The 13,350-nt window shown below is 27.6% G+C and overlaps 1 protein-coding gene across 1 annotated transcript; it reads left to right on the top strand.

Moving 5' to 3' along the window:
• Positions 1–9,631: 9,631 nt before the first annotated feature.
• LOC140983488 (transcription factor bHLH130-like) lies at positions 9,632–12,152 on the top strand. The gene is made up of 6 exons (XM_073450566.1): positions 9,632–10,519; positions 10,799–11,106; positions 11,229–11,390; positions 11,500–11,565; positions 11,652–11,720; positions 11,842–12,152. Exons 1-6 carry the CDS (start codon positions 9,967–9,969, stop codon positions 11,923–11,925), a joined length of 1,242 nt encoding a protein of 413 aa, XP_073306667.1. The 5' UTR covers positions 9,632–9,966; the 3' UTR covers positions 11,926–12,152.
• Positions 12,153–13,350: the final 1,198 nt, after the last annotated feature.

Below are 13,350 nucleotides of genomic sequence, written 5' to 3' on the forward strand. Positions count from 1 at the left end.
AAATTGATTTGTGAAATAATGTCATGTTAGTTTTTGTGTTTAAACAAGTAATATATCTATGTAATTGATAGATGTAGGTTGAGCCTAATTTTTTTTTCTGGAGCTTATTTTTATGAGTAAGTCTCTTGTGAGATCTCAAGAATATTTATCTGTGAGACGGGTCAACCTTACCAATATTCTCAATAAAAAGTAATACTCTTAGCATAAAAAGTAATATTTTTTCATGAATAATCCAAATAAGATATCTGTCTCACAAAATACGACCCGTGAGACCATCTCACACAAGTTTTTGTCTATATTTATATAGACAAAGTATTGATCAGTAGAGACATCTATCAAATGAAGAAAATACGTGAAAAATCAAACACACACAACCTTTGATACAGACAAATATTCGGATGAGACAAATATCTTTATCACAATTAATTTTCATATAATTATTTTTAGGCGTTTTCAATTACGTTACTAAGATTAATTGTTTCATCTCTCTTTCATAAAAAAGAAACTATGACCTTGTAAATTAGTCACTTTGAGCTTGAATATATATTTGAAGAAACATAGTTTTTGCTGTGTAATGACATAAACCGATCTCAAATTTGAGGAAAGACATGGGTTTAAAGTTGAAGCTCACATACAAACAAAAAAATCGCTTTTGCCCACCATACCCCAATGTTGTAATAAAAACAAACTCCAAATATGTCTCATATTCATCTAAGATTATATTTTCGGTAGAGATGATAGGTCGTACTGTACCGAAAAATGTATGTAATATATCATATCGAAAATTACGGTATTAAAAATATTTATACCGATACAATATATATTCGATATACCGAAATTTTCGATATGTATAATTAACATACCGATTATACTGAAATACTGCAGTATACCAATATTTCGATACTTTATTAGTATATATCGTTTTATACCTAAAAATAAATTATATTTTTTTAAAAAATTAACTTTATTATTTAAAAATATTATATATATAATTTTGATATTTCGTTATATACAGTACCGAATATTTCGGTATCGATTTCATGTCGTACCGAATATTTCAATAAATCCGGTATTTTTACAATAACCTCGGTATACCAAAAATTCGATATTTTTCCACACCCTTAATTTTCACATTATCACTGCAATTAATTTGTAATCAAGATTATCCAATATGCATAAGAAAAAATTTGTATTTAATTCAATTAACTTGGAATCAAGATTATTCATATATGTCAGGTCATAATGGGTCATTAAATAGTAACGTGGATGTTGCATTTATCAGGAGATCCGACCATTTTGGAGTAGGAATAGTTGTTTGTCACATTTATGGTACTGTTTTGGTTAGGAGCGAGCAACCGGATAATTCGATTATCGACCAAACCAAATTAATTGAAATCGTTTTAATCGTTTTTTACCAAATTAATTGAAATCGTTTTAATCGTTTTTTTCAGGCTAATCGAACCATATTTCTAGCTTAAACCAAACCAAACAGAATCAAAATTAGTTATTTCTGTCCATAACCGAATTAATCTTTTTCAAAATAAAAAAATTATATAATTTTTGTCATAATAAAACACATTATGCTAAAAAAATTAAAAATAACAAATTTTTGTTACAATATTAAATACATAAACATTAAAAAATAGTATAAGTTATATGTAAAACATGATAAAAAAAATTTTCAAAATTTAATTATTTAATAATTCGGTTAGCCGGTTTTTTTATTTACAAAAACCGAAAACCAAACCATTTTGACCAATATTTTCAGAAATTAAAACCGATTTTCCAAATTAATCAAACTGAATTTTTGAATTGGTCAGATCGATTAATTCAGTTTAACCGATATAATACTCATCTTAGTTCTCGTGGCTCGGGAAACTAATTTACAAGGTGTTTTATCAGTCCATATGGCGGAATTATTGGCAATTCAAGAAGGCCTCAAGCTTGCATCTCATCATGGCCGTGTTCTAATTTAATCCTGGAATCGGATGCCATCAATGCTTTAAAGTCACATAACAAAAAAACCGGTAATGTAGCGACGATTTTTTCAGTTGGGGTGATTTTAGACTTTTCTATTTTGTTTTTAAATCTTGACAGACTTGAGTGTTAATGAAGGGTAGGTCTCTTGTGAGACGATTTCACGAATCTTTATCTGTGATACGGATCAACCCTAACGATATTCACAATAAAAAGTAATACTCTTAGCATAAAAAATAATATTTTTTCATGGATGACCCAAATAAAATATCCGTATCACAAAATACGACCCGTGAAACCGTATCACACAAGTTTTTTCCGTTAATGAAATCGTTTATTATTATTAAAAAAAATCGATAATGAAACGAATAATATTAGAATAAATTAAGCCATCTTATCCTATGCTGAATCTATATTTAGAATGTATTAAATTGAATCAGAGAATATAAAATCTTTGTTCCTCGATATGATGACGTCTCCTGATATTATTCGAATTTTATCCTTATCAAACTTGAATCTTAAAAATTCTTAACTTGACCATCCACCTTGTGCATTATGCTTCATGTTCTTTAATTTATAATCTTCCTTCTCTTCGTTTCATTTTTCTCCTACGATTTGTTTGGACTAATTTATGATAGGAGAATATTCTTATTCGTGATTTTGATCTTATATTATTTTGTTAAATTTCACCCTTAATCTACTATATTAATAATTTTGGTCGTTTTCCCGACATTACATTGATGTGGTGTCAACATGGCGTTGACGTGTGCAGTCACATCAACTAAATGCTTCCAATGAAAAAAGAGTAAAATTGTCCATCTTTAAATGATATATCTATATGATTGAAATCTGATAACATGTAAAACTAAAATAGATAAAATGTCAATTTTAGTCAGGTATGTATTGTGTTGTGATATTTTTAGTCTTATATTTTTTGTTAAATCAATTATAGTCTTGTAATTATATCTTGATGATAAATTTCGGAGCTTCTCCTCAAAATCATGTAATTAAATTACCAATATATTGTTAAAATTTTACAATTATATGATTAAAAAAATGCTTTGTGACATGCACACAAGTTTAAAAAGGTGGGAAACAATAGTAGGTAGTATTTGGAAATAAAATTCTAAAACTAATACAAGCTAAAGTTTGAGTGTGTGGAGAAAAATTATTTCCAAACTTTTTTTTTGAAAAATTATAACAATATAATTAACCTACATAACATTTGTTTTTTTAATTATCTAAATTTTGATACCAACACAATCAACAGTGTATGTATCTAATTATTATTAAATTTTGAATATTTTGTATCAAAATTAATTTATATTTTTATAAAATAAATCCTTAAAATTTACATAAGATTTAATAAAAACGGTAAAAATTGTATAAATAAAAAAAATATATGTAAAAACAATAAATCTGGAAATGTAAATTATAAAAAAAATTATTTTTAAAATATAAATACTTGTAATAAAATGTGATTTTGATTTTATGAATTTCATTCTAAAATCTTAAAAACTCATATATAAATAAAATTTATTTTTAAAAATCTTCAAAAATATTTTTAAAAATTGAGAATAATTGTGGAATATGATAAAAAAAAATTTTACGAATTCAAATGTCAAATTGTAATTTTAAACTATTAACAAAAAAAACAGAAACATAAAAAAAATATCAATCTTGTTTCTAACCTTTGGTTAAAATTTATAGAAGTTGAAACAGAAGTTGGTTTTCAAAAACATCTCAAAATACTTCCACCCAGCTAAAATATTGGAAGTGCTTCTTGGAAGTTCTCCCAAACATTTTTTTAGACATTTATATATTTTGCTTTGATTTGAAAAGTTATGAGCTTGTTGAGACACAACACACTCACAGAACGGGCAATATGCGAAGTAGTATGGCGGCTCACTTAACAATTGCATTGTACAATCAGCCTAAAGACTGTATATATTAAAAAGTATTTGCTTATTATTTTGATTATTTGAATGATTTAATATGCTAAATAAATAGGGATTAATAAATAATATTATATTTGGTTTGATTGAGTTTTTTTATAATTAATGTAAAAATAAAAAAATTTCAAAAATAATTTTTTAATTTTTTTTTTTGCAAAACTATTTTAATCCGCGCTTACAAAATGCGGACCTCCACGTAGACGAGTACTGTATATTATTATTATTTATTTATTATTATTTTGTGATGGACACTGGTCGTAAGCTTATTACTATTATTATATAATATAATTTTTAATTATTAATTTAATTCGAATGAAAAATATAAAATATAAATATTTATAATATATGTTAATTATTAAATATTTTGTATTATTTAGTTGGGTGATTGAAAAATTAGAGATATGAGATGATTGAAGGGAGAAAATTAAGGAGAATAAAAATAGTAGTCTTTCATCAATACATCAATAAGATGTTTAACTTTAGCATATATTATCTATAAAACTTACACTAAATTACAATATTTTCATTCTATTCGTAAATGTACATTGTTTATTTTCTATTTAAGCTATTATTATTAATTGAATTTCAATCACAACATTAAAATAAAATATTAATCACAACATAAAAATAAAATATTAATATATTATACAAGTAATTATTAATGTTTGCTTGCTTCCTTCACTGTTGGCCTTCTCATTTTTATAGATTTATTTATTTAATAAATCTATTAATAATAATAAACCCATTATATATAATTATATGTTTTACAATTAATTTTTTTTATGAAATATGTGTTTATATAATTTTGAGAGAATTCCAAATGAGTCTTCCTAAATATCCTTTTGACCAATAATTGATTTTATGTACGTTTTCTTGGAATAATAATTTAAAAATAAAAAATATTTTTCAATTCTCTCATATCTCTCATATTTTTAATCATCTCATATTTTTAAAATGGAACAACAAATATTTTTTCAATCCTCTCATATTTTTAAAATGTTGATTTTATGTACGTTTTCTTTCAATCCTCTCATATCTCTATTTTTTCAATCACGCAACTAAATAATACAAAATATTTAATATTAACATATATTATAAATATTTATATTTTATATTTTTCAATCAAATTAAATTAATAATTAAAAATTATAATAAATAATAATAATAATAATAATATATTCGAATTAAATTAATTATTTATTATAATAATAATAATAAATAATCATAATAATAAGCTTACGTGAACGAGTGCCCATCACAAAATAATAAGAGTGTCCATCACAAAATAATAATAAAATAATAAATAATAATAATAATAATAATAATATAACACAGTGCTCGTCCACTCGTCCACGCTTTGTAAGCGCGGACGCTCGTCCACGTAGAGCGTCCGGACTTTGTAAGCGCAGATTAAAGTAGTTTTACAAAAAGTTTTTTTAAAAAATTATTTTTGAATTTTTTTATTTTTACATTAATTATAAAAAAACCCGGTTTGATTGTAAAATTAAAACAATCATTAAAATCCAAATACAATTTTACCATTCCACAGTATAAATAATATTATTTTTATTTTTAGTCTCTCTTCTCTTTTTTTTTCTTTTTCTATTTTATTTCTTTCCTTTTTTCACTTTTGTTTTACTATTTTATTTTTCTTTCTTTCTTTCCTTTATTTTGTTTCACCCCTTCTTCACAGCACTGCGGAGTTTGACTGACGTTTTGGAAGGAAAAAGGAAATTTTTTAGGTGAAAATGAAATGAGTATTTTCATTTTTTTTTCTTATTCCTTATACACATGTTCATCTATTTTTTATGACTAATCTAAAATGTAAATAACACGTGTTTGTTTCCGGATGTTAGAAAGACTTTAGTTACTCTTACATCACAATTTCTTCCTTAAGAATAATTTCAATAAAAGAATTTAACAATTACAACACTTGTAATTGCTAACTTTAGTAGCATTTACAACACAATCTAACAGAAACTCTTAGTAACTCGCTCAACAAAAGTAATAAGTACACTTACTGTCAGATTACATGTATTTCATAAATAGAATACTAAGCACGTAAGATCTTTAATTATCTGATTAAAATCATTTGTGTGTGCTGAAAAATATTGATCAGTTTGGCTCTTGAATACTTGAAAATATTTAAGCTTTTTCAAATATGTGAAAGCAATATTGACTGATGTCTTTCTCTATTTATAGACTTTGATCCAATGATCGATAAAATCAAATCTGATATCCGTTCCAAATAGAGTAGCCATTGGTCACGTCTATTTCCACGTCACTGTACTATCAGAAAATACTACAATGGGAGTAATGCTAATGCTCGTGAAATTTATGTCATTTTATGATAAATACAGAAAACTTTATCCGATAATTCAGCTGATCTCTTAGTAAACTGAAGAATTTCAGGAAGTGTTTGTATAAGAAGTATTCAGTAGGCTTCTGGAATCAGTTATACTCTTAATTTCAGTCAATCTATTAATTTAGTTCGGTAAATTTTGAGAGAGAGTTAATTTTCCTTTGTTAAACTACCAAAACTAAATTGATCTATTATTAATATTATTATAAACAATATTTTCGAGTAGCTATTTTACTTTATTTTTAGTCAAAAAATATTGATTAAAATAATTTTATTTTATTTTTCATTTATTATGTTAGCTATAATTGGAAATAAAATAAACCTATCATTTTATTCTCATTCTTATTACATTCCAAAGTTGACTAGGTTCCTAATTCATCGGAACAAACACAACGTTATAGGGAAAATTGTAATTTTAGTGTTGTAAATTGTCTTGTTTTCAATTTTATTCTTGTAGTTTGTCTAAATTATTCTGTATTCATCCACTGACTTTGATATTTTTTGTTTGAGTATTTTTTTGCTTGAAAACACTAAATTTATCAAATATTTCTTATTTGTTTCAGTGCGCTCCAACGTGGCTCATGTGAGGAAAATAAAACTTATATTACATACAATAAAATCCATATAAGCAAAAATAAAATATTTCAAAATAAGGGAAAAACTTGTCATTGATTTCATTTATTTTTGCTTACGTGGATTTTAATGTATGCAACATATGTTTCATTACATCATATAAGTCATATAAGAGAACATCAATGCCACATGATCCACGTTTTAGGCACAAAGTACGCTCGTCGCTTTACCAAAAACTATAATTGATAGTAACAATGCATTTAAATAATTTAAATCGTACAACATTTCTCCTTTCAATAATTGCACTACTTGCAATAAATGAGAATCGAACATGTGACCTTTACTAGGATAACAATTGTAGGATCAATCATTTGTCTTCTTATCAAAAATTATAGTTTGTGGTAATAATATAATACAATTCAAATCTTTTAAATTGTACAATAACACACTGTAAAAACGTCACGTTTCAATTGTCTTATCCAACACAAACAATTATTACACCCCAACATACGTAAAAAAATATAAATACAAAATAAAACATATTCAATGGATTTAATGTTTGTCCGTCAAAAAATGATTAAAATGACAACAAAAATCCAAGTTAGTAGATGCAAATCAAATTTTGACAAGTTACATGATTAAAATAGAAACAAACTAACTTATAAAATTAAAATTACACTTTTTTCGAACCATATAATAATTATAATTATTGTCCTTAATTAGGGTTTTAGCAAAATTTATTGTGTTGCATTCTCCTATCAGAATTAAATAGAAGATGATGTAGCAAAGCGGGGGTAGCTTCTGATAGGCGCTGTGGGGGACTGACTCCATTTATTCGTGAATCTGATACGCATTTGTGTCGACTACATCAATGCTTTTTCCTCTTTCCACAATTTTATTATTATAATTTTTTTTTTGGCGGTGAATATATACTACAAATTATTTTACCAATTTTTTAGAACACAAATTTGTTGATTTTTTTTAACTTTTCAATTTGCTATATTGTAAATGTTATAATTTATTAACATAAAATTATATAATTTTCTGTTTTTAAATGTTAGATTTTCTCATTCATAATCAATAATTATGCGACACTTGTGATTGCAAAACATATAATATTATTTTGTCTACAGTCCGACCCATTGGTTGTACTTACATTTGATTCCAAACAAATCCATTTCATGCTTGAATGTAATTTTGACTTTTAGGAACGACGTTTCTTCGTAATCATAATTATAAACGCACTTTCTTTCGAAAAAAAATAAAAATATAATATAAACGCACTAGCCAACAAAATTTTATTTACATTTATTAAAAATCAAGCTATCGAATATAAATTAACGAAAAATATTTAAATATATATACACACTAGAAGTATTTAAATATACACACTAGCAGTTGGTTTACTGAAATAAACTTATATATTTGAGTATGTCTTTTGTGATATGGTCTCACGAATCTTTATCTGTGAGATGGGCCAACCCTACCGATATTCACAATAAAAAATAATACTTTTAGTATAAAAAGTAATACTTTTTCATGGATGACCCAAACATGATATCTGTCTCACAAAATACGACTCGTGAGACCATCTCACACAAGTTTTTGTCTATATATTTTTATGAGCTTTCAGGTCTTTTAATATTATTATAAATTCTTATTTTTTTTTTCAAAATTTAAATTTTGAAGGATGAAGAGAAAAATAGAGGGGAAAAAAGTATATATCTAAGATAATTAGGTTATAAGGATAAGTTTGAGGCTGTTTTGAACATATTTATATAATTCTAAAAATAATTCGATATTGTCTTATCAAAAGATCTTATCTGTAATATCTTAATAGTAGCTTATTTATAAATGCTAAAAGATCTTTTCATTTATTTTCTTTGTCGAGCATTTTTAAATTTTTATATGAATAAAGATATATATTAAATAAATTATAAAATAATTAAAAATATAAGTGTTTTTTTTAAATTAAGATGTCATCATGTCAAAACTACCCAACTGTACTAGTCACACTGTTAATAAGATCGAGCTATTGGGTGAATAGGGTTGGGATAAAAACTTGTGTGAGACGGTTTCACGAGTCGTATTTTGTGAGACGGATCTCTTATTTGGGTCATCCATAAAAAAATATTACTTTTTATGCTAAGAGTATTATTTTTTATTGTGAATATCGACGGGGTTGAGCCGTCTCACATATTAGGATCCGTGAGACGGTCTCACATGGGATCCACTCATAGGTTAGACATGTCTTTTTGGGACACTGATTCTACTAAGCCAAGAGGCATGCACTATCTCATAACTAAGTATTCAAATTTTATTTTTGATGTAGTAATTTTGATTTCTTTTCCTGGATTTTAGTTTTTGTTGTTGAATTGGTGAGCGACGTGTTAGCAATTAGATCAAAATAGTCGAAAATAAAAATGGACCACAACCAAAATTTGACGAGTTGTTATAAACTAAAACTCAAAATAAGACAATTTAGTAAACCGACAATTATTTAACCCGAAAGATGTGACAACAGTCTAATTTTTATTAGAACAAGTGCATTTCCTGGAAAATTTATCCGAAAAGATGGACACAATGTGCAATTCATTGGAACAATCCTTGAAATAGTAAACTTTCCTAACATCGTTTGCTGGGCAGTAAAGTAATGTCTGCAACCAACTTTTCTTTCATATTTTTTCCCATATTCGTCATATGTCCCTCTCACTCCTCTACACCACTAAAAAAGTTTGAACCCCCAATCCAACCTTTTTTTGCACCCCCAATCCAACCTTTTTTTTGCAAAGGTTAGCCAAAAATGGAAATTTAAAGTAGATTTGTAGATAAATAAAGCAACCCTGCATCGCCGTTATCTTTTGCTTCACCCCATTTCAATATCTTCACAGCCCAGGAGGGGGAAAAAGAAAAAGAAAAAGAAAAAGAAAAAGAAATTGTTCAGAATCCAAGCTCAAGTACTTCTTGAAAAACCAGATCTCTCTGTTGCTTCTGTTACAAGATTTCATTTACCAGGACTGCTTAAAAAATAAGCAGCTGCTTAATTCTGATAAAGACTACTCCAAGAATTTTGTATGGGGATAAAGTTGTTCTGCGGGAATGTATGGCGATTCCCATGCATTATTCTCTGATTCGAGCCCTATATTATCTCCTAAATCCAAGACTGAAGAACACCTAGCGTTGTCTCCGAAGAACCCCGAGCATTGGTTTCTGTTCATGGAATCTGATACGAATTCAAACTACAGCGAGTATATGCAGCAGTTTGGTAGCTCTAACAGCAGCCAAATAAGTTCTGGGCTGCTGAAGTATAGGTCGGCTCCCAGTTTTTTGCTGGAAAGTTTTACAAATAGTGGAGTTCATGAAAAGGGTACTGGAAGATTGAGTTCTAGATTTTGTTTCGATGATGAAAATAGTAGAATGAATGATATTGGTAATAATAATCGTAGCAGTGGGATTGGTGCGCAGTTGCCACCACAATACCCAAGTCAAAATGTTGGCCAATTGGGGTCTTTGGCTATGGATGGTGCGGTCTTTAGTGCAGCTGTGAGTTCGATGGGGATGGATAATCGAGTGCAGAGAAAAATAGGTTCAAATCTTTCGAGGCAAAACAGTACTCCTGCTGGACTTTTTTCAAATCTCACCCCTCAACACGGTACTCTTTTTTGTATTATTATTGTTATGATAAGTATCCCTTAAATCTAAATTTCTTGGGTTAAATTGAATCTATGATAGTGGATGTGAGCAAGATGAGCTTGAACAAAAAGGGATTGGTATAATTTTGATAGATTTTCCTCTATGTTAGTTATTTGGTGCTTTTGAACTAATCAAGAATACTGGGAGAGTTGTTTTTAGTTTCTATTTTTATTCGTGATTATGTTTGAATGGGTAAAGTGCATCTATTGCTCACAACTTATCAGAACGTAATTTTCAGGGCATGGAAGTATAAGATCAGGGACTGGAAGCTATAAGATATCTGATTGTGGTGATAACAATGGAGACTTAAGTCCATGTTCAAGTAGGTTAAAAAATCGCAACATTTTCTTTTCTGGAACTGTGCCTCGGATCTCGGAGGTCGAAAATGGACCGGGTGGTGCAAACGGGAATGGCAATGACCATGACAGTCTATTTGGATTCCCATTTGGTTCTTGGAGCGATTCTTCGAATTTTGCGGAAAATTTCTGTACTGGAATCAAAAGGGAACTTGATGATGATCCTCACAAGTTATTTGGTAACACTCTGGTAATAAATATATATCGAATGTGTTTTAATTGCTAACATAAATACTTCATAAACTCGGTGATATGTTTCCAATCCAACATGTGCTTTATGTATATGTTTATGTTTGAACTATGTTTGAACAGACTGGGGAGTCTGAAAATAGATCAAATATTTTGTCACGCCACATAAGTTTACAAAAGACTTCATCTGAAATGGAGAAGCTTTTGCAGCTTCAAGATATGGTTCCTTGTAAGATCCGCGCCAAGCGCGGTTGTGCCACTCATCCACGGAGCATAGCCGAGAGGGTATGCATATATACATATGTATATACACATATATCTTTGTACCTATAAAATTTGGAAAAAATAATTGTGTACAACTTGAGATTAAATGAAAGATGATTATTTGGTGCAGTTAAGAAGGACTAGGATCAGCGAAAGAATGAGGAAACTACAGGAGCTGGTTCCAAACATGGATAAGGTACATCTTCTAATGAATAATTTTAATCCATTTTGGAAATCAATTTGCTTTGATGAACATTTCCAATCTTTTTTGGGGACATGCAGCAAACCAACACAGCAGATATGTTGGATTTGGCTGTGGATTACATCAAAAACCTTCAGAAACAATACAAGGTACTATATATGTATCATTGTCTAACAATATTAACTAATTTACTATACAACTTTTAAAGTCATATTCATGTAAGTATTGTCATTTCGAACATTTTTAAATTTTCGCGTATTCATCATGCAGACGCTCTGCGAAAATCGAGCCAATTGTAAATGCTCAGCCTCTCAGAAGATTGTTCTGAATCATAGGCCCTGGAGGAAGGAATAGTAGAACAAAATACCCTCTTTCCAGATCTTTTTGGGTTATATAATAATTATTATTGATTACAAGGTTGTAGTTAGCTTACTTACACTAGCTAAGTGTCCAAAATAATTATATAATAGTTAAACTTTAAACGGTATGTATGTGCACAAGTACATTTCTTGTTGTTAGGATTAATTTTCCTTTTTAAGCAATAAATAAATAAATAAATAAATGTCGAATTATCCTGATTATAGTGATGGACAAACGAAAGTTTGGGTTCATAATTTCATTCGATCAAGATATTTTTTTTGCCTTTTCAGGCCTACCAAAATCATATTCATTTCTCGATGATGATATGTATTATTACTTTTTTTGTCCGATAACTTTATTATTTTTTGTTTCAGTCTGATAATTTTTCAATTTTCGATATTGATACATTATCTTTTTATATTCGACTATTTTGGTGTATTTTTTTCTCAGAGTGGTCAATTTTCTCCGAAAAACCTGATGCAGCTAAAAATTGGAGATTTCTTGATTTATTTTATATATATTTTCACTATGATGCCACTTAATCCAAGTCTAAGTCGGCTTTTTTCGATGAAAACGGACCATTCCGAGAAAAAACGGACCGAAGTGCCAAATATAAAAAATATTGTACCGAGACTAAAAATGAAAAGTTAACATACCGAAAATCAAAAATGATAAAATTAGTGAAAAAAAAAGTATCAATCCCATGTTGATATTGTAATAGCCCTATCCATGTTCGGAATTAATAAAAACGTGTTATGGACAAGTATCTGGACATTGTACATGTGCTTATACAATTAAATTAATTATCTAAACATGATATATTTTATTATTTTCAAATAAATATTTTTTTTTACTAAAATACGCTTTTATAAATATTTTTTAATTAAATAAAATATGAACCTTTTTATAATTTGATAGAGTATTTTTGGTACTTAATAAATGCTAAACCAAGACGAAAAAATAATTAGTCTAAAAAACTAATCCTTTGTAATATAATAATTATAGATATCAATTGAAAAGTACAAAATTTCTCACATTACAAGAATTTTGAGCCAAAGAAAGTAAAATTTAAATTGCCGTATTTCAATTGATAGTCTCGTGCTATTCGAAAAAAGAAATAAACCGAAAACGACACTTGATCAGTCCTATTTTAATTTCATAAGTAAAATTTTAAAATTTAAAATTGGTAAGTCATATTTCAAAATTTGAAATTCTTTTAACACGGAGTATTTCATTATAATCCAAGAGTAAATATTTTGTTATACGATCTCACGAATTGATATGATGTATTTCTAGAGTGAAAAATAAAAAAATATTTTTTATAGATAAAATCGGATAAGAGTTTGATTTTTTTTTTTGAGATTTAAAACTTATGTATATATTTTAAAATATGCATTCAATGTAAAGTAAGAGTAAGTG

The sequence above is a fragment of the Primulina huaijiensis genome, chromosome 1, assembly GCF_012295235.1.
Source record: "Primulina huaijiensis isolate GDHJ02 chromosome 1, ASM1229523v2, whole genome shotgun sequence".
NCBI classification, from domain to species: Eukaryota; Viridiplantae; Streptophyta; class Magnoliopsida; order Lamiales; family Gesneriaceae; genus Primulina; species Primulina huaijiensis.